Source organism: Danaus plexippus, chromosome 7 (assembly GCF_018135715.1).
Source record: "Danaus plexippus chromosome 7, MEX_DaPlex, whole genome shotgun sequence".
Classification (NCBI taxonomy): Eukaryota; Metazoa; Arthropoda; class Insecta; order Lepidoptera; family Nymphalidae; genus Danaus; species Danaus plexippus.
In genome coordinates, this window is record NC_083541.1 from 2,626,560 (window position 1) to 2,650,421 (window position 23,862).

The 23,862-nt window shown below is 30.1% G+C and overlaps 1 protein-coding gene across 2 annotated transcripts; it reads right to left on the reverse strand.

Annotated features, from left to right (window-relative positions):
- Nucleotides 1–2,550: 2,550 nt before the first annotated feature.
- On the reverse strand, nt 2,551–22,906 carry LOC116770766 (transmembrane protein 151B-like). Of its 2 annotated transcripts, XM_061521029.1 has the most exons (9): nt 22,619–22,906; nt 7,518–7,666; nt 7,372–7,449; nt 6,498–6,701; nt 6,132–6,216; nt 5,542–5,707; nt 5,347–5,470; nt 5,157–5,277; nt 2,551–5,085 (listed from the first exon to the last, which is right to left on the reverse strand). In XM_061521029.1, exons 1-9 carry the CDS (start codon nt 22,667–22,669, stop codon nt 4,192–4,194), a joined length of 1,872 nt encoding a protein of 623 aa, XP_061377013.1. In that variant the 5' UTR covers nt 22,670–22,906; the 3' UTR covers nt 2,551–4,191. The 2 variants fall into 2 exon arrangements, with proteins under 2 accessions (XP_061377013.1, XP_032518259.1); XM_032662368.2 differs by lacking the exon at nt 7,372–7,449.
- Between the last annotated feature and the right edge of the window lie 956 nt (nt 22,907–23,862).

Below are 23,862 nucleotides of genomic sequence, written 5' to 3' on the forward strand. Positions count from 1 at the left end.
TGTTTACAGAAATATTTTGTTAAACGCAACCCTATAGCTGTAGTGGTAGAGCCGTAAATTGCCATTTCTTTTGAAGATCTTCAGCTGAAATGTAATACTTCCAGTTTTAATGGGTAATACAATAATATATTGATAGTTACTCCGCACTATGTTACTTAAGATTTTGCATCTAAAAGAAAAGATGTACTTCCAATCTTTTGTCAAGTATAATTTTATTTAAAAATATATACATATATATCTTTAATTATAAAAAATATAGATACGAATAATGCTTTATGTATGGTTAATTGTGTTTGCGGTTTTCCTTATAATAATCAGTTACGCATCATTGTTTTTGATGCGTAAAGTGAAAAAATAACAATATATTTTGACATTGCGTTGCCATACTCTATACCTAAGTCCTAATAGTGTGGTGAGTTTTGAGTCGATTTATGTGCTATGTGCATTTATAAGGCCGTCCTCTATATTTGACATGATAAATCCTGTAATCTTCTTACTGATTTGCTAAATATATTCACGTTTATTTATAAGTATATTTTTTTGGAAGGTGATTAAGCTTACCCTATTTTGTTCTATTGTACATACACACCAACACACGCACACAAACTTACACACACCCACACAAACATATATATATATCATAATTATTTCTTTACGCCAGCTTCACCTCAAGGTATTTCGATGAGAATTCTTAATAATTACGTCTCGACCTGTGTTTTGCTCAAGTTCCATACATAGGTTCAGGATATTTAATATAGTTCAAAATCATTTTAAGTCTTCCAACTACATAAGTTGGTAGACTAAAGAAGATTTTGGACCTGAATTTGAATCTGAATTATAGAATAGGAAATTTGTATTCGTGACTTGAATAATAATGATAAAGCTTTGTGATAACACGTGATTTGATTCACAGAGTATTATCAATATTCGTACGATGAAATTAAATTCCATTATACTATATAAAGATAAATAAAATACCTTTGCGTGGAATAAAGAATATGGTCTATATTTTGCATTACACTATTAAAATAACATTCATTGTGATATTTTCACTGTATTAGAAATATATATAGTCGTTTTATTGCTGAAAAATTTCTTAAATTAATTAAAATAAATGTCTCGTCAATGTATCAAGACTTAGTTTAGCATTAATGACTAAAGTTATATCTGATAAATACACAACTATTTACTAAGTATAAATTTTGTGAGACTACTACAAGTCTAACTGTAATAACTTCGTCTCGTGGTAATAGGAAACAATAAAAGCTATTTATATGATAATGTTATAAATTCGAGTAACTTAAATTAATTCATACGTATACTTGTACGTCAACACATACAAGTCATTATTTAATACGTAAAACTTAGTATTACAAGATTTAATTACAAGACACGTAACAAATTACTATCATGTCTTTGCTCGGTTTTAAAGAATAGATGGAAGTATATACGTAGACCTTTTTTAATATGAGTTTTTTTTTCTTGAAAAATTTTGTCTGGTCAAAGGAGTAGTGTTTACATTACGACATGGAAAGAAAGGGAAAGTACAGTGAGATTATCATATTTCTTGATGATAATTACATGAATTCATACTTCTTTTGTAATTAATAATATATTTCTATAAAGATCTCCTTTGTATTATTTAAATATACAAAATCTGTAATGTTTACACCTACTATAGTTCAAATATTTTTGTTATTTTTTAATTCATAAAAGAAGTAGTAAATAACGAATTAACGAATGAGTATATTTTGGTTTAAGAACGACCTTAATTCCTTTGGGAATTTTAACTTCACAACTGAGATTTAAAAGTTAATAGAAATATTTTATTTGCTTCTGTTAATGTTACCGGTAATAAGCCATTACCTTAAGAAAGTAACATCAGTCTTATTATTTATTAAAATAATACATGAACCAGTATAAAGGCTATACGTATTGGAGACAAATATTGGACCTATCATTTTATCATATTTCAAACTTTTTATGATTATAATACAGTAATGATTTTATTTACGACTGTCTTATTAAATCCTACTTTTATATAAAATCATCTATTATTATCATGAAATTATTGTTAATTTAATTAAAAAATGTATGAAGCTATTAAAAGGCAATAAAAATTATGAAAAATCTTATAAAATTAACATTAAAATAGTTGAATATCTATTTCATAAATTAAAATTGTTTCTGGTATGTATATCATATGAAAAAATTATATATTTTTTAAGTCTTGTAAGTAAATGTTTTTTGAATATATATGAGTACGGTTTGCAAACAAATAGGAACAGTTATCACGTCATTCGGTTATTACAGTCGTGTTTTTGTGGGTATGCAGTCCTTTCTAAATTATGTACGAAGCGTCCAATTGATAAAAAACGAAATTCTGCATATACCTAAACGCAATTTGTTTATATAAAATTTGTTATTTCAAGACTATAACTACTAAGCTATAATTCTGAAATTACAATCAAGGTAACTTCTCAACACCGATAGGTGACAGTCTCATTACGCACTGCTTATACCATGGTAACCGAAAAGAAAGAAACAAAATTCACTTGTAAGGTTTATTGAAAATAATATACATCTCATCTCCGCTGGTAATTTACATTTGAAAATATTTTAGCTCACTACTTACTTAGTAAAGGAGTATTATAATGCGTAGAAAGCTTTACTTACAATATACGCAACAGACTGTCATAAACGATGCCTCCAGACGCCATAATTAATGAATCCTTTTCATTATTAATACATTCTTTTTGTAAAGGCACATAATGCAAACAATTTATGTAAATCGCTCCAATTTATCAAATACACACAGTTTATGTGTAACGTTGGAATATATGAACCCGAGGTCATTTATATGAGACAGATAAGGATTTTTTCGGAGGCTGCCATCCGTTTGTACATTATTTATGTTCCGGACGCATCTTATAAAATTATATACACATATAAAAATAAACCTTTTTACATCTTTACAATCATAATTTAAAAAATATATTTAATCTTTTTTTTTATGTTACAAAACTATTATGTAACATAATAGGGATTGCATATGCACAACAGCAAAATAAAAATGTTCAGTCAAACGAAATAAGCTTAGAAGTTATTAAAAATTAGAAGATAGCATTTGCTTTTTTTCAATAAAATTTAATAATATTTTTAATTGACATTTATAATGCTGTTAAGCCCTATATAATATTATTATATGTATCTATATATATTGGCACTTACCATCTTATATCTATTTGGTCTATTTACAAACATTACATTACAGTTTTAAGAACATTTAATAACTTATTACTTTGAAAACATATCGTTCTATTAACTTTATATTTACATATTCGATAAAATACACGGTCGTGTATTTGTATGGAGTGCGTATTTAAATTCAAATTAGTACTTTTACATAAATATTTTAAATAATAATAACACATCGTTTAAATAAATGTCATATATTATAGGTAATTTAGGTTCTATATATGTTTTTTATGAAAGTAAAAGTTGACGAATAAAGACACGGCTCACTTTTAAAATACCATAATTTTGTCATCAACGCTACGTATGAAGAGCTTCCAGTTTTTCAATCACAAATCTTAACATATTACAGACTTATGGTACTGATGTTAAGTGTCTATCATCGTCAATGGCCTTCGAAACGATTATACCATCATACTTTATATGTACAACCCATGTAAGAATAATAAGAGCAACTATTTCACTTATTCTAACGGAAATAACAAGGCACTGCCTTAAATAATGTCTTGTGTTGAATAACTACAACGGTTTTTGATAAAATATGAGAAAGCATCTTGCAAGCAATTACATTCGTTTAAAAATATTACTCCTAAAATACATAAGAGTCGGAGTCAAAGAAATTAAGTACATATAATATAGACAATTTGGTTCAGTGGAATTAAAAACAAATTTTTAAATATCTTTGTTGCATCTAAATAAATATTATCAAAGATATGAAAAAAAAAATCATTAGTTGTATAAAAGGAAGTCATATACTTTGAAATTTATGTAAAAACTATATTCTTAATTTATCAGAGCAAGCCTTTATTATCCTATAGCAATTCCAAAGCATTTGTTAATTCTCGCTTACAGGTTATATCAGTTTTTATTAATGCTTACCTATTTAAATACTTTATTGCACCATATTCAATTAGGGAACTTTTTACTGAATCAGTGTTAAAGAGGTGTTTCTTCGCCAGGTTCACAATAAGGAAGTCTAACCACTTTAGCCCCTGATAAAACACCAACGCCTTCTAAGCAAGATCGTCTATTGGACAACACATCTTTTAAGAAAGCTCTCCTTGGACCAGCCAAATCCGTTCCAGTAATGGATCTAGTTAACTTCCTTAAAGCAGGAAGTTTTAAAGCTTCTTCATAAGATGGTGGTTCATCTGTAGGTGTTGTTTGAGCTCGACCCCCAAAAGGATCCCTAGAACATGTAGGTGACAAATCTTTTGAAAAATATAGAGTATTTTCACCAGTACCTCTACTAGTTTCTGGTATTGGTTCATAGCTAACAGCATTGTTTGTCAGGTCTTCTATTATTTGTCTGGCACTTCTAGTGTTCGTTAAAACACCAGCCCATGATCGCCGGTTCTGTTGTTTAGCCTCCGCTAAACGTGAGCTAGCGGCTATGTTATGGCTTGAATGAGTTTCAGCTATCATTACTCTTGGCCTCCTTGGAGGTTCGTCGAAGGAAGCTGCTTTAACAGCGGGCCTACTTGGTCTTTCGCCTTCCATATCTATCAAAACTGCTGAATTTGATGCATTCTCTGCAGGATCTTCTCTAAGAGCCGCATCTATTCTCATAGCTTCTGAATAAGATGGTACAATAGCACAATTGCCACGTATAGCAGCAAACAATTCTAAACTATCAACAGTCGACGCATGGGAGAGAGGAAGCGTTCGTGGTGGTCTCGACGCAGAGCAAAGAACAGCACTTTGTTCATCAGCTAAAGCCCAGGAATAGTTCGACGATGGAACCGGCGGCATGATGTCTGATAAATGTGTATCTAAATCTAGCTGTCTACTAGGATCTAATTCATAATTTGTACCAAATATTTTTGTTATCTGTAACAAATAAACGATTAAGAAAATCTTTCAATTCAACAAAATGAAATTAATTTAAACATCCAACTCACCGTATAGTGAACATAAGCTGTATTGCACTCTATAACGATTCTAAGGGGCCATGAAAGAAGAAGACAAGAAAGCGTCCAGAAGAGTATCTGAGATGAGTACCAAGGACACCGATCGGCTTCCCTACAAAAAAAAATTGAAATATGCAATTTAAGGAAGTTCTTGGCCTAATTCTTCTTTCATGTTAATTACCTGTAAGCTACCATATACTCCTTAAAGGAACTAACTCCTATTAAATCCAAGCCTTCTCGCATTTCCATGAAATCATCGAATCTTTCATGTTCAGCAAAAAATCTCGATCGTTGGTCTTCAAATTCTGAGAAGTATTAGTTTAAGATATAATATGGCGTAAAGACTATATTTCCTATTTACTGTTTTCCCACTTACCGCTAGCAGCTTCAATATTAGCAAACGCAAAGCCCTTACTAAATCGTACTTTTGTAATAGGAGTATTTGTGTCTAAAATTAAATTTCTGGATGCATCACGTTGACCGCAGCACGCGTGAGCGAACGCTGTACTTGCACTATGAGTATTAACGCGTTCGTAGTATACCTGCAGAAAAAATGTTTACAATACTATATGGTACACAAAATTATTTTACATGAACAATATATTACATTTGTCATTTGTGAAGCTACGGATTGTGAACCATAGAAAAACAGCTTTTAGTCTTTAAAATTAACAAGTAATGTAAAATAGCAAAAATATAAAACGGTGTATTTTTTTTAAGTTTTTTTTTTTAATCGTCAACAAGTTCAAAATTTAAATACCTCCTTTATTTTGTATCTTTGAGTATCACGTTAACAATGCTTAAAAGTAATATGTACAATATATTGTTCTATAAAACAGTATTTGCCATATACAATTCCTTGAACTTTATTCGTGAAGGTTCTGTTCTTTTCTCAAGGTAAGAATATTCTGTTCTTTATTCAAGGCAAGAAATCATTTTCAGATATATGTCTACACTAAAAATAACCTGTGTAGTGGTGTAGGCGTCGCCGTTGCGATATCGCGTGACTTGGCGTTTCCGACGCACGTAGTGGTAGCAAATAGCTTTCCACCTGCGAATAGAACCTTTATTAAATACTTTACTAAAAACGATGACTCATGATCGATTTAATTTCTGTTAGAATAGCAAACTTCCTTTTCAATCCGTTTGAGTCTATATACAAGCGAAATAAAGAAAAATAGCACTTATGGTAAAACTATTTATAATTTTGTTCGCTTTTAACTTTTTTAAAATTAACAGAAAATTGACGCAGAAATAAAATTACTTAGTATTTGTTTAAGTTATGGTGTGATGAAAACGTTGTTATTATAATTATTATAAATTTAATCTCACCAAACTCTTGGAATAGCGGTCCTCATGGTATGCACTCGGGCGCTTACAGCAGCTACATCCACTCTCCGAGCAAGTTGTATTCTTGCAGTACTGTGATAACATTCGACCAAGTACACCAAGTAGAGAAGTAACACAAAGGCTATAGGTATGTACGCGTAGCCGATATCACACGGCGACTCCCTTACCGTCCTCTTGATGGGGTATCTGAACAAAAAAATAAAAGATTTGCTTTAAAAAGGTGGAGATTATAATGTAGTAATGGAGTATTTCATTCCTGTGTTAAATAAGTAGTAATATGTATTTATATATATCATTGAATAAACAACACTTATGGCAAAATAAAAAATATCTCTATTATGTGCATAATTAAATAATAGAATGTTAAAGAAATATACCGAATAGGAAGCACTGGCCGTTGACTGCTGAAGTGAACGATTCCTTAATCTTAAGAAAAACTTATTGTAGATTTGTATTGTGATACTTAATATTCGGTATAATTTAAGAATGACATAAAGAGATAGTAAAAGTCAAAAATTGTGCATGGTTTATAAGAAAAAAAATAAAAAGTCGTGCCTTAATAAGAATTAAATGATATTTATAAAGTAATATCAGTATATTTTCTAAACATTTTATAAAAACAGATTAGATTTTCTCCTATTATCTTCTACATTATGACCTACTTTAGTCACTCCTGTTTTCTACTGAAGTTTATTAACGTTATCTAGTTACTGGCTTTAAAATTGCATTATTTGAAACGAGCATTTCATTGCATATTTTATGCGGTATTTAATTAAGTTTAACCATTGAAGATTAATATGTTTTATAAGTCTCATGACGTTGTTGTGTCATCAAACGTTTGATTATATGAACGCACCGACAATATTTTCTTCCTGGTGTTGATGAACTGCAAGAACCGCTTTCCCTAACCATCGGATGCACGGCATCTTGTGCCCTTAAATAAAGTTACATACATAAACGTTTGCAGAATGTCAACTAATTGTCAAATGAGTGTGGTCTCACGTGTTCAGGTCGATGAGCTCGCGGTCTATTTCCGCAGTACTGCACCAGGTTACGGAAGCGAGGCAGCCTACGATCATCAGCGTAAGAAGGAAGCATTTCCAGTTGCCTTCACGACGCAGTACACCACCAATACTCTGCTGTCGAGGACGCTGTAGAAAAATAAAATAGAGAGACATGGCATAAAGGTCTAATTTAAATTGATAAACAATTTAAGTTCACCATCTTTCTAATGTTTATCACAAAACAAATTCGAATTAGTTTATACGCATTATGTGATAGACATTTAGAGGAATCGAATAAAATCTACAATTATCTCTATTTATGAACCATAAAAATAATGGAAAATATCAAATATTACAAGACAGAAGTGTTTTCATAAAGACATTTTTTGCTAAGTTTTAGACACTAACATTATTGACTTCAAAGTTACGGGTCTTCTACTAAAAATAGTTTCAAAAATTATGTAACAACCCAAAGGAACTAACACGCCGCATGTGTAGATCACGTTTGTTCGTGCATCCAACGGTACGCCATAATATAAAATAAAATACTCGAAGTATAAACATTACTATTTATTGATATTTATCACAAAATATTCCTATCAAAATGAGAGGAGAATTTTTAGCACATGATGAATTTTGTAAGTTAAAATGAAATAATTTTATATGCATATTTATAACAAAAATAAACCAAGGTTACTTAAATGATCTCTCAAAAAGTTTCGAATCCATTTCTAAATTCAATGTTATAACGAAAAAAAATATTCCTTAACGGAATTATACATATACAATCGTTTTTTTTTTATTCAGAATGTTTAATTAATAAGTAGCGGGTTTGCTGAAAGATGGCTTCATCACTTAAAGAAAGAAAAAATTGAATATGTGTATGACAATATGAGGAATATGTTTAGAAGAGAGTTATAAAAAAAGACTAAAAATTTATTGTATTTGATTTGACATATGTGCTATAAAAAAGCCTTAATATTTTTTTATTCTGAAATTTTACTCAAATCGTTTTTTTTTTACAAAATAAGTTTATGGTGAATGTCTATTATTTTCAAAATGAAATATAAAATCATTATCACAAAATAATTATAAGGTTTAAGAAAATTATGAAACTCTTAGGATGAGATTATCCAATAAATATTTAATCAGAATTAATGAACGAGAGTTCACAAAATGTTGTTATCGAGAGTTATCCACTTTAATTAAAATAGATTCAGATTAATAATAAAAGACTTCATTTATAAAAGTTGTATCAAACCGAATATTTCCAAATGCTACAAATATTCTTCTTATCCTCATAAACATACTGGTAATGATTTTTTTTATTACAATATACGTGAATATCTTAATATATATTTACTATATTTTCCACTGCAAATTAACTTTGTGTCAATTGTTACATAATAAGTTTTTATTCAGACGCTATTTTGTTATCTCGTAAAACAATAAAAATCTATTCACACGCTTTGAATATTTAAAGAAACTAAAAGACGGTATAAAAATATTATTATTATTATAGTAAGGCTTGTATGTAGAATGAAATTATAGATGTATATATTTTTTAGACATTATAAATGGGCGTAGTTTTTTGATAACATACGATGAAATAGCTTAAGGCTCTCAGCAAATCCGCACACGTGAATACTGCTTTCCTAAACAAACATTAGTGCTACATTAAAAGCCTAATTAACGTCTAATTGTAAACTCAGCTAACCGCAATGCGTTACGTATTAGGATGGTATTCTATATTAAAACCATCTTGTTGGTTCTATAATTAACTGTTCGACACACTGCCGTGTATTTGGATAGTTAATATTTATATTACTTATTATTATCATTATTTGTGAATATTGTTCAAAACATTCAAACAAGCTCAAAGAAGCTTTGACAAGTATTGTAACTATTCACTGTTTTATACGAAAGGGCGAATTATGTCTAAGTATAATAATTTATGTGCGTCGCAGCGTGAGACAGCAGAATGTTTTGTCCTCAAACATAATTACACGTTTCATGATGTTTACAGAAGACAAAATTATGGTCTAACGTGGGGAGTAAGGGTCGGAAGAATTCTAAATTAAAAATATATTGTAACAACAAAAGGTTGTTGGCTAATATACGATTTATTAAATAACAGTAAGAAATGAATATTTCCTAATATTTTTATGTCTCTATATTAATGGTGAACAACGAAATCTATTATAATGCATGTTAGAAACTGTATCACATGAAATTACTATTGAAATAAAAATAAAATTCAAAGTATATGATTTTTCGATTACTGTATCATTTTACATATTCCAAAAAATGGAATATTAAAATATAAGGTGGACTCAGGGAATCACAGGGCAAACCTAGTGATTCAAATAGGACTGCTTTTAAACTAAATTTTCTGTTTATATTATACGGCTCTTGACAATATTACTAAAAAATATGGCAATCCACATTCGGTACTCAAATAATCAATAATATCCAAACCAATAATTTCATTCAATGTTGTAATCAGATTAATACAATAATTATTATACAATAGTTATAAAAATATCACTGATTAAACATTTTTATCACTGAAATTTCTAAATGATTTTGTACGATAGATCCAAAGAAGAAACGAAATCCAATCCCTCAATAAGGTCACGAGCTATAGTCGTTATTAGTATGCGACAGACAAATGAATGTTTGTACGTGTTTAAGCTTTCAGGATGAAGCCTTTTAACAAACAGTTTAAATTCACGTCCAATATTCAGTGTGTCACGTAATCACGTTACATAAAACGATAGCTGGAATGTTTCGGTAAACTCAGTGTTTATATATCATTATTACTTTTTCATAAACCTAACGTTCTAAAGAAAGACCACTTCATATTAATGTACCTGATTATACTTAATGAGATTAAACGTAACCGTATTATTAGACATTATATAACCATAATGAATATTATATAAGCATACAAAACTATCGCCCTCGGTAACTCTATATCCTTATCTGCGATACCTCTTGGAGAAAGAATCAATTTCAAAGAAATCTTCTTAAAGTGACAACTCACATGCAAACTGCTTCACGGGGTATCAGTATGCTTAAATAACACATTATAAAGATTTGTTATTTATTTACTTTTAACATTTTGTTTGAAAAAAATCTTACCGTCGTTGAGCGATAGCTATCATAATAGATTGTTTTTAACTGAATTTATCGCAATATTTGGAAGAATTAGTTCATTTGTTAAAAAAATCAGTGAACTATTTATATGTATGTTATATTCTGTTATAGCATAGTGTAATTACATCACGGCAACGATCCCAGCATGACGTTATAAGTAGACGTTTTATGTCAATTTGTTTTATTTAGAGAGAGAATTATACATGCATGAGAATAATCCATTTACTGTAACATAAGAGTAAGTGATCAAAAATATTTCACTTAGTCTTCATATTAGTCATGATTTTGGTTTGCAAACAATCACTTTGTTATTTGATATATATTTTTAACTTTGCTTTAAGTATTGTTTCTACATGATTGTAACAATCTTGAAACGTTATTAAAATATTAACAATGTACATTGTATTTGAAATGTATTGACTATATAGTATTCTAAAAACTTTATTTTAACTATTCAATTAAGAATAAAGATATTCAGATCTTGCATAAAAGGAAATGGAAAAATTTATATCTTGTAGGTGTGATAACAAATGATCCATCTTTATACGTTTCTTGAGGATTTTCCTTTTTATGGCCTTTTCCTTGATAAAGACAAATTGGTTATGAAACAAGGAACAAATAATAAAGTAGATATACATTTCTTGAAAATATAAGCCTTGTGAATGTTTTTGATGAATTTTGTCTATTTTCTACACTCCATATACGTTTCATAGTTTCTTTGTCGAAGTTTGTGTGGAGTACGTTGCTACCTTTGTTGCGTACATTTCTTTTAATCTTAATAACCAGTTAACAATTTCCAACAAAATTTTAACAGTGTCTTAAAAACATAACAACACACTCCATTTCTTAAACATACGAAAAGGTTTAAGAATTAAAAAAGACGTATTTTAAATAAACCAACATTTCGATGAACGTAATACAAAAAAAACATGGTGATGTAAAAATAACAAATGCTGTTAATATAAAGAATAACAAAGTAAAAAATATTAACTAAAATAGTTCAAAATCTTAACGAAATGTGGTCAAACGCAAATATCAACTAAAGTTGTTTGTGGGGAAAAAATGTGTTATCTGCCCACGGTCGTAGACTCAGAATCTTATCCTGAAAAGCACCTCTTACATATTATAAAACCTTAATTTTTAATATAAATTGTGTACACTAATAGCTTTTACATAAGTATTTAGTAAAAATATAGAAACGAAACCACTCAGCATTCCATGGATTCACCGTGCGGGTGCCGGGTCCATAACGTTGCAGAGAGAGGAGCTTCATCAGTGCCCGGGACTTGCGACCCAGGTGTAGGTTTAAGGGGCCCCTATCTAACACACGTTAAACGCTCACCTTATTTATGTTATTTAAATATATTTCGGCGCAATTCGTATTATTTGAATAACTAATAATTGAAGGTAGTTGAAATTATCAGGTGTCAGCCACAACCACTGGCTACCACTTGTGCAAGTGTAGTCACAACAATGAGTGTCGGTTGGTATAACTAGAGGCGATAGTTGACGACATTCCAGAATATAGGCATTGGGGACGTCAGTTATGCTGACGTCACTCTTTTTAAAAACCATAGTAAGCTCCTACTCCGGCATATATAATACTATGTTTCATTATAAAATTATAAATGAAACAAAGAAAAATCAACGACATTGAGACATTCATATCATACAAATATCACGACTAATCGTATATTTGATAATACAATATTATTTTACCTTATAATTAAATAATTTATTCTTTGACGACTCCCTCATTAAAACTTTTTGATGATATTCTTATTCGTTCCAGAATCAGATTACTTCATATTGTAACATGCTAAATGTATAATAAAATTCATTCATCTATATTAATTACACGGTTGCGACTCTTTTTAAAAGACTCTCCTTAGACAATTTATCCAAGGATGGAAGAAGTATAAGATTGTCCTTTTGGCTTTAGAAAAAGTATTTAGCAGTTCCCAATAAAATATGTATGTAAATATGTAACATTTATAATAACTTAAAACTAATAATTTATTCGAAATCTTGTTCATTTGTGTACACACCAAAGCTTTTAAAACAGAGCTCTATATTATCAACAAACCAGTTTTAATTCACTTGAAACCTTCAAAGCTCTTGTCAAAATTAAGTTACATAACACTTCAAATATTATGGGAAAATTGTTTCAATTTAAGATGTCGAGGAACTCAACGGCAACCGAGAAGTTTTGATGTACACTACATGTTCAATCATTCAATAGAATAACTTCATTTCAAAAAGATTTTTTTTTTAAATTAAACTACGATTTTTAGCATTCACATTTTATATACCTAGAACATCTGTATAGCTATAAATACAAGTGCTTCTAGAACAAAACGACAGTGTTGACATAATACTGACACTTTTATCGTTTTTCAATGATGAATCTATACGGATATCCGACGATTTGGGAATGAAAAACGTTGAAAGTTTTGAAGATAGATTGAATTTTAGATTCAAAAAGATATTATTTGATCCGAAAACAAATTTGGAATATTAGTAAATAACGATTGTTGCTTTACTTCCAGCGCTGGTTTTAATGAATATTAGCAATTAATTTGCTAGTTGCTGGTAATGCAGCTATGCTTATAGTATATGGTTTTCGACATACAAGCTATTTCTAATGCATCCGCGATTAATTTGTTAAATATTTACCATTATGGAGTATTGGTGTTTCCGTTGCAGCTTTGATAAACTCGTCAAGAGTATTATTTTCATATAAAAATAACAGCAAGTATTTTAAACACGTCTAAATTTTACATATTTATTACCTCATATACTGTAAACTTTCATATTTACGTATTATTATTAGTTAAGCTGTATTTATACTTTGTGATACTTGTGCAAATGGTGACTCTATTGCCTTAAAAATAATCGTGGCTCAAAGAAGAAATATTTCTTTGCAAAATATTAACAACAATATTATAATAACGTCACTTGGAATATTTTCTCATAATTTTTATTTTTATTAAATAAATGTTTGTACTAATTGATATTGCGAATAAAAATCAATAATACCAAGTTATAATATTTTGTATTACCTAACTCATAAGTAAATCGTAGTATCGAAAGTCACTACTGTCAGATACAATATTAAATCATAAATAAATGAACTTTAAGTCAGTTTCTTTGATATCAAAATCTGTTTAAAACTAAAACCACGAAACATATTATTAACATCTTGGCTCAGTGAAATAACGTTTGAAGTTAGGTTTGTTAATACTTAATATTTATATTGTGAGATATAATTGATGAAAAGATATTGAAATATTACAGATCTTTCGATGTTTGACTAAATACTAGTATAAAAGGTTTTCAATTGATTAGATCAAAATTTATTTAAACAAGAAACAAATGAGAATCGATTAATTCAGTCATGATTCGAGACGCAGTGTCTCATATTCATTTTGAGGTCGACCTTTACATTACATTAACAAAAAGTAATATGGAAGCCAATTTAAAACTTAAAATAAAATTATTTTGTGAAAAAAAATAAAGCAAATATTATTCGTTCACACCATACGATTTATTGAAACAAAATTCACTTATCTAAAAATTTCAAGCGACGAATCAAAAAAATTATTCCATAAAAAAAAGTCTTCAGGGATAGAAACTCGAACAATAAATTCGTTTTCCTCAAACAATAAATCGACTTCTTTGTGCTTTAAAAATCCAGACATTGCGAACTGACAAGTCCCATTGAAAAACCCAGTTTAATGGCCCTCGCTCAACCCTAATTTGACCAAATCCAGATTTTTAAATCAATCCTATAGCTTTAGCCAAGCATACATAAATATAAACATATGGTAATTTCCAGTAAAATAGACATAAAACTTTTAAAAAAATATTAACCATTAAGTCTCAATAAGCCCACGTTTTTAAACGTAAAATAAAATTTTGAAAAGTCATATTAATAGGAAATTAAGCTCTTTGATATGGAAAAACAATTGATTTATATGATAATTGAAAAAAGCTTCCTTCGTTTAAAAATAAGATTATAATGGACTTGGTCAAATTATTTCTATTAAATACTATAAATTGAATAAAATTGTGTATGTGATTTGGGTAAAACTAATATTTTCGGATGGTTTAATATGGCGTTTTTTATTATTTAAAACAACACACTTCCAGATTTTTTTGCGAATAGTACAATTTATATTAAAATGAATATTGGCGAAATTCGTAGACATCACTGTATGTGTGACTTTCACAACCTATACATTTATTTAAAAAAGAAGTACTTTGATATATAATTGATGCAAAAATTTAGAGAAACAAGGATACTTCAATGTCAATCTTTAAATAGTTTCTATATATGAAACAAATAGTTAATAGGATTGTAACAACTGTTTCATGTTCTTGTTTTACATATTGTTTGTTTGTTTTAGGTCCCAATTAAAGATAGGCATGTGTGATTCGAGCACAAAACATAAAAAAAAAACAAATTTACATTTTAAAATTAATTATTCAGGTTCGGTTTGAACAATAATAAAACACAACCTTATCGTTTACGCAACTATAATAATATAAGAGAAATAAAATTTAATATTGGAATCCAGTTGGATTCCAATATTAAATAGATATTAAGCTGATATTTTGAACGTTTAAAGTAATATACTCTTCCTTCTCAATTTCGCATTTATTTGGTGAAGTAAAATGTATATTTTTATAATACGTCTTCGTCCAGCAAGTATGCAAGTATCAATGGTTGGAAATGAGTTGACGCTATTACATAATTTACTTCTACAATACAAATATTTTCTTATTTAGATATTCAATGTCTAGAATATAATATGAAGTCTCAAAAATTTCGATTAATACATTTTTTAATACTAACTGCTTTGCAACAATTCCACTTAGTTGCAACTGGAAATGGAATCAGAAAGATCATCAATGCACTGTTCCAGTTATAGGCTCTTCACGCTTGTCTAAAATATACCCAAGTTGTTAGTAGAAAGAAACACAGACGAGCGAATTGTTTTATAACTTTTTTGATCGCAAGATACGACTTAGGTACTGATTTTAGTCCGGATTCGAGGAGAATGGATACGCACTGTGGCTTTGGTCCTGAAATATTTAAAATCGGATAGAGGAATTATATTAAAGTGTATCCAATAAAATACTAAGAAGTCGGCTACTTTCCGCCTGTGCTTATAGCTCAAAAGATTATTTTTAATTAGATAACTAATAAGCCTTTTTGCACGTTTCTTCACGGAGCTTAAAATAAAGAGGTGCCACTGTATTACTATTCTTTATAAGTGTATAGCAACATGTATTTGCATAGGTATGAAATGAATAAAATGCTTGGTATAGTGTGTCTGATCATAACAAATCAATATATATTTTAAAATTTTTACAAAATCAACCTAATACATTTGGTCTGAACTACTGAAGTTAGTTATTAAATTGTATATATATTTTATTTAAAAACATACAAAAAATGTACCTATCTCTGCTTTCTTCGACTTAAAAACTTATATTTGTTGAAATCCTTTACTTCTTTCTGTGCCTGAAAACATCGAATTTTCTTCTCATCATATAAATACAGGATATAAATATCCCCCAAGTTTGTTTAAGCCTTTTCTATATTTATTAATATAATCCTAAAAGGTAGCATAATGATATCATAATTTATATTAATTCTATAAAATAAATTTATGTATTACCAAAAGTAAACATATAACATCAATATAATATGTTTGCAGCCTCTTTTACATGTGGAAATTATACATTGCCCTTTGAATGTTTGAAATAACCCATATCAAACCTTTTTAATTTTTTTTAAGTGTTTCGTGGCTATACTATTAGGCAAAATTTCCACAATAAGTGTATAGGTCCAAATTATATAAATAAAATCTAGATTAAGATAAAGAAAGTATAAATGTACAGCTAGTGAAACAAATGGATTAGGTCATACTAAACAAGCGTGGGTCTAAAAAAATGGCAAGCTTCTACAGCTTTTGAGAGAGCTTCCAAGAAACAATCGAACACTGAACGATAACAACTAAATAATTATTAAGATTATTACATTTTCCAACCCTTCCACATAAGTTAAGTTTAAATTCAGGAAAAATATACTGTAAAACCTTGTAAAACAGTGTCTTTACTTGTCAATGAGATTACAAACATGGCAATATTTTAGTTTTCATTAAAATAATATGCTATGTTTAATAATGCTGACGAATTTCGTTGGTTATTTTTTAAATAATACATAAACTTTCTATATTAAATTTTGACAACGTCTATATTTTTAATAAGCAAGCTTGTTATGTTAACATTTTTCGCTACATTAGGTATATAAAAATACATCATTGTGGTCTTAGTTATCTTTTTTTGAGAAAAAAAGTATTTGTACCAAAAGGGTAATGGATAAACGATGTCTTGTTTTTAACACTATGTGAACTTTAAATCTATATATTAATTTTTTTTTTAATACTACACCTATAAAAGTTGTAAATAGGACAAAAAAAATACAATTAAATATTTCTCATAAATAATAAAACATTCTTGCTACAAATCTATTTCTGTTATTACATGACCTTTGTATCGGCTTTGTATTTCAACATTTCGAAGGACAAACGAAACGACGTTGTCACTAAAGGCCAAGTTATATTTTCACTTCACAGATATCCACGGATGTAAGATTTTACGACGAGCTTCTTGAATCTAAATGATTTTTTTATTAGTTATATAAATTGATATCTTATCGGAGCAATATTCCTGCCAATACACTGTAGAATTTTCATTTGTAAAGTTGACATTAAACTGAAGATACAAGACACTAAAAAACTTTTATATTAATTCACTTCATTATGATTACATCTCTAATACAATACTTTGTACTTTGCCCTATTTTACACTTTATGGAATCCATGAGAACTTGAAAAAAATATGTACAAAATCTATATTATTTTTTATATCTATTATTATACTGTAACTCAAATGAAGGAATTCACACAAAGTCAAGACCCTTTAAAACAAGTACACTCCACAAGGGATGGAAGAGCTCTCAAAACTTTTGTTTTCATTTTCACTACCTATTCTTCATTAAAATTTCAAATTGAATTTCCTCTTTGAATTAGTATGTTTATACTAACAACAAAATTACTATACTATACCAATCAATGTATTTTAAATACACTTCATTGACGTTTGTATGGTTATAGTATGGGGTTTTCCAATAGGGACGCTTGAACTTTGACAGCTGATTGCGGCCATGTTGTTTGAGTGACAGCTGTCAAATGCAGTGTGTTATATTCATTCCGTCCTCCCAAACCACCATGGCAGGTTACAGTGTCGAGCAGCACGTGCAAATCATAAAATTGTTTTATGAAAATGGGTCTTCAGTTCGAGCAACGTTCCGCGCACTTCGCCCGTTTTACGGTCGCGATGATCGTCCTGCCGAGTCGACTATCCGTCGATTGGTGGACAAATTCGAGTCAACCGGGTCAGTTAACAATCAGCCGGTTCCCGTGCGCCAACGTAACGCGAGATCTGCCGAGAATATCGCCGCTGTGCGCGACAGTGTCCTCGAAAACCCGCGGCAGTCAATTCCGCGTCGCGCACAGGAACTCGGCCTTTCGCAGACGACAACTTGGCGAATTTTGCGTTGTAACTTGAGCCTGCACCCGTACAAGATCCAGCTGACCCAAGAGCTCAAGGTTAATGACCATAGACAGCGCCGTGTGTTCGCTGACTGGGCATTAGAGCAGTTGGAAGTTGACGCCGATTTTGGCAAAAAAATCATCTTCAGCGACGAGGCGCACTTTTGGATGAATGGCTATGTCAACAAGCAAAATTGCCGTATTTGGGACGAGACCAATCCACACGAGGTTCACCAAGTGGCAATGCACCCGCAGAAAGTGACTGTTTGGTGCGGATTTTGGGCCGGAGGCGTGATTGGTCCGTATTTTTTCGAAAACGATAATGGTGTGGCCGTCACCGTCAATGGTGAGCGATACCGGTCGATGATAACCAACTTCTTTTGGCCTGAAATCGAGAATATGGATCTGGACAACATGTGGTTTCAACAGGACGGCGCTACGTGCCACACAGCACACGCTACGATGGAAGTTCTGCACGAGCAATTTCTGGACATGGTCATCTCGCGCGGAGGCGACGTGAACTGGCCACCGAGATCGTGCGATTTGACCCCGCTGGACTTTTTCTTGTGGGGTTTTCTTAAGTCGCAGGTCTATGCCAACAAGCCGCAAACCACCGATGCCCTCAAAGTCAACATACGCCACGCCATCGATCAAATACAGCCCGATTTGTGCGCCAGAGTCATCGAAAATTGGACCTTTCGTGTGCGCGCCACCAACCGAAGCCGTGGCGGTCATTTGAATGATGTCATATTCCATACATAATGGGGTCGATAGACCTTCCAAATAAAAAAAAAATTTTGCAAATATCTTTCCTACATGTATTTTTTTTTGTATTTCAAAGATCAAGCGCCCTTAATGGAAAACCCTATACTAATATGTTTGACGATAGCGCCTTACGATAAAAACTTAGAAAAAACCTTTTTAGATTTATTGTTCTCTAAATTAAAATAAATAAAACGTATATGAAAAACTGTTTCTATTATTACCGTTCGTTTTTCTTTCATATCATGATTACTCTTCAATTAGAATTCATTAAAACATAGACAATTATGAAGAGGGGCAAGTGAACTCGCCTTATTGTCTAACCGCTTTTCATTTTAACGTATTAAATAACGTCAAATTCAAATAAAATATAATTGTTTTAAACAGAATGGTTTATTAAAAAACAAAATTTAGATAAAAATACAGGTTTTTGTATAACTGAAATTACACTGAAGTTTTATAAAGTCCTGCTATTTATTGACTTATCGGCTGAATATATCTAGTAAATATAAATATACAACGTATTTTCCTTGATCACACCTTGACACGCAATCTAGTTATATGGGTTTCTAAAGGATGTGAACTTTTTTAGTCCCGTAGATTTTCATAGTAAAATGTTTATATGTCCATATAATTATTCGTATGTATGTATGTATTAAATCGTTATTTAAATAGAGAATATGGCATCAAAAATTCATCGACACTTAATAGAGTGATCTTAGACAAAATGTCGCTAACACCACTTTGGAAAAGAGGTCTTAGATTTCTGAACCCATATTAATCAACTCTACCCAAGGAAATTATCTTTAAAATGAACCAAAAATTACATAAAAATGACTCTTCTTTTATATCATTCGTTGGTTATATAATACTTTTTTCTATATTATTTCATCCATGAATTCGAAAGCAAAAAAAATAAAATTAGGAGCTATCGAAATATAGGTTGGAAATCCTATTGCTTAAGCAAAAAAAAAACATATTTTTTCTTAAAAATATACCTACATTTGTTACTGATATAGTTTATAAACTATACAATTTGAGGTTGATATTTTTTTTTTAATTCAACCGAAATGTCTCCAGAAACAACAGTTTAAAAATACAAACAGGTTTTCAAAGGTTTAAATATTATTCTATTAAATTTCTTTTAATTTAAATAATAGATATTATTATATCTAAATCCGAATATGAGAACATCAGAATCAAAGAACGTGAAAAAAGTAACAAAGACACTATTTTTATATGTATCTGTTGTCTTATAATTATTTATTTTCATGGAGTCGCTGTCGCAAAATCAAAGCGTTATAGAAAATGTTTCCATTTATATTATATTTCTTTATTGCCTGTTCCCGTTCCTTCTTAGAAACGGAATATATTTTTTTGTATTTGAATTCCTCGAAGAACGAAAATATTTTCAGCCATCATACGAAATTACGTAAGGGGAAAAATATTTAGTCTCCCTTAAAAGTTATGACGTTTATTCCTTTTTGGATCTTTGATTCTATATGTATATACACATAAAAAAATAATTCGGTACGAAAAGTAATTTAATAGAGTATATGTTGTTGTCTATCCAACAATATAAATATCATAAAATTAAGGCTTTATAAGATATTAGCCTACTGACACATTTTAATAATTACAAATTTAAATATTCAAAATACAAGAAAATCGTAATTATTTATAAAACTGTTGATGACGGACTTTCGTTTCCCTTGTTATAGTAATAATAAGTAATAAGTATGTCTCACATACTAAAAAATTTTGTTTACAAAAATCTAATTTGCAGGGATTTCAGAAAACAAAATGTTCTAAACTGGACAATATATTTATTTTTTGTACATCGCGCATATACTCGTATTTATCATTTGTAAAGATAAGGACACTCAACTTTGAAGCTTCTATTTTGCGTGGTTGTATCAGTTCCTTGTAATTTTTAAGGATCAAGTTAAGAAGTTAGTCAAGTTAGTCATGATGAACAAAAATCCTTCCTACTTAGACAGACATAAGTTTACCTCCAAAATTGGCAGTTTTCTGTTCAACTCTTGATCAATTTTAAGTACACTTTTAATACGTCAGACATTGTTCATGGAATTGGGAATTTTATTAGTTTTTTTATATATCTTACAAAATTTTATAGCCCGTAATTGTTACTTAGGTTCATACATAATCAGTTTAGCCGTTTTCAAATTTCGGGTAAAGAAAAATGAAGAAATTGTTAGACGAAACTTCTCAGCATTCCATGGACTCACCGCGAAGGCGCCGGGTCCATTACGTTGCAGGGAGAGGAGCTTCAACAGTGCCTGGGACTTGCCTCCACCGTACAAGCTCCTCTCTCTACCTAACGAAATTTAAAAAAAATACCTCTAAGGATTACCTTCGACTGACGTTCCGGGAATGAATTGAAATTAGTTCTTAACAGGCCCAAGTACTTAGACGAGATTTTGCTGTTATACCTCTCGCTTCCATTTCTACCGCATACAAATTTACGACGAACCCATTCTTAGTCAGTTCGTTAGTGAGCTCGTAATAATTGTTCTTCGGGAATGTTGGTTTCCCAAGAAACTGTAAGCTCTTTTAACGCAACGCGTTTTAAAATTCGGAAATATGTCTGGTCTGGACGCCGATACACAAATATCCTCTAGGATTTTATATTGTTGCTCGTACGTATCCATCATTATAGTCAATTCTATTTTCTATATTTGTCCGTAAAATAAGGATAATTAGATGTATTAATGAGGTATTTTTTTATAAGACTAACAAATTACAAAAATTAAAATATTACTATTATAAATTACAATCACAATTTTAGACGGATATGCTTAAGAAAATTAAGTGCCTTGCAGATAATTAAGTGGTTAGAAAATTGAATATAAGTACGATTTACATATAAAATGTATTATTAAAGGACAATATTTTATTCCTAATTCATAATTCTTTTAAACATAAAGATACGTAGGTTTTTCAAATATAATTTCTTATAGATATGAAAGAACCTTGTAAATCTATCTCGTTTCATCCAGTTTAACTTAAATATAAATTTTATTTTATTATTTAAATTACTTATATAATTAGAAAGGAATAACGAATTAATAATAGCCGACAATTATATCCGCCTGTGTAGCTTTTAAATGAATGAGATCTTAAGCTCTTGTCCCACACTCCTAACTCTGCAGCACAAATAAATAAAACAATTGAAAAGGATGAAACAGGATCTTTCTAATATTTTAAATTTAAATTTTTTCGCGTAACAATTAATCCTTGACAACGAATTGAAATAATTTCACTGTGGTTCATGTCATTATTTCAGTTGTCGTACACTTACTTTAAATAAGGCTCAAATAATTCGCATATAACTTTTTAAAATTATTATCGTACGTTGCAATACATATGAACATGTTTTATAATATGTAAATTAGGTTGCAGTATCATAACAATTCATTAGAATATAGACTACTCAGTACTGCAGATAAATTTATGTAACATCTTGGATGAGACCCAAATTTTTTTTTTGTTACCTTACATAATCATTCCGCAAAAACAAGCTTCAACTTACCAAATCCTCGTCATCTTCAGGTAATATATTGGCAGGCCCTTGTGACGTCATGGTTTCTTAATAAATACTACGTGAACAGAAAAACCCTTCATGATTCACCAACACTCACTTTGCCTCACGGACAAACACACAAACTGCATCCAAACTGGCTTATTAAAATTAACACTCCTTAGAAACATGGTAACGTGTCCTAGACTATATTCTAAATGGTATTAAGTATTTTTCTATTACTATTACAAAGAACTTCGATATAATTTTAGGGTGTGTTTGAACACATCCGTCCGGAGCGACGTGCGGCAGCTTACTGCGGAGGGCGGGCAAAAATTGCTGCGGCGTCCTGTAACCATAGCTACGCGTACTAAAAGCTACCCCAAGGCATTGTATTTCCTTGTACAAGAACTTGTAAACGAGTATTTAATGTTCTTGTGAATATATTTATAACAGATTCTTTTGAATATTAAGTTTTTTGACGTCATGTAACAAAATCATGACTTATCACATGTAAACTACACGCCCACAACTTTGACGGACCTTTAATGGGAACTTTAAATTATATACAGTAATTATCTCGACCCTTTCAGGCTCACGGTTAACCAATTTGTATATAAAATATATAGAATAGGTTTTTCTATATTCTAAATAAGTTTGATTTCTCTCACAAAAGTTTTAAAATTATCGAAATCTCGCCACGCTTCAAAAAAGGTTGGTAACCCTGGAATTTTCATTGTTTGAGTTAATCCCCTTAATAATTTTGAATCTGTTCTAAGATTGTTTGAATACATGGCTATATGCAAGAATGAAACATTAATATTAGTACTTTGAAGTTTACGAATAACATCGGTTTTACTATTAAGAAGTCCTTTTTACTATATTATTATTGTAGTACGAGCAAAAACCTTTTTAAAGAAAACTCTTTGAGGACTAAATCTCAAATTTAATTCTAATTATATGTTAATATTATTAACTGTACTGTGTAAACAGGTGAAATATATGTAAATGTTGTGAAATCAACATCAGCTGACACATTTTAGCGTTTAACGTAGATATTACGGAACACTCTGTACAATATTCATTCGTCAAACAAAAGTTACACCGTGATAATAATGAAGTTGAAGAGCTTTGCATACATTTAACTACATTACACGTAAGCTTAATAATATTACTGATATAAAATAACAGATTTATTATATTATTATATTAATTTAAAAATATTTCGCAATATAAATTATAAGTTGGAAACTTAA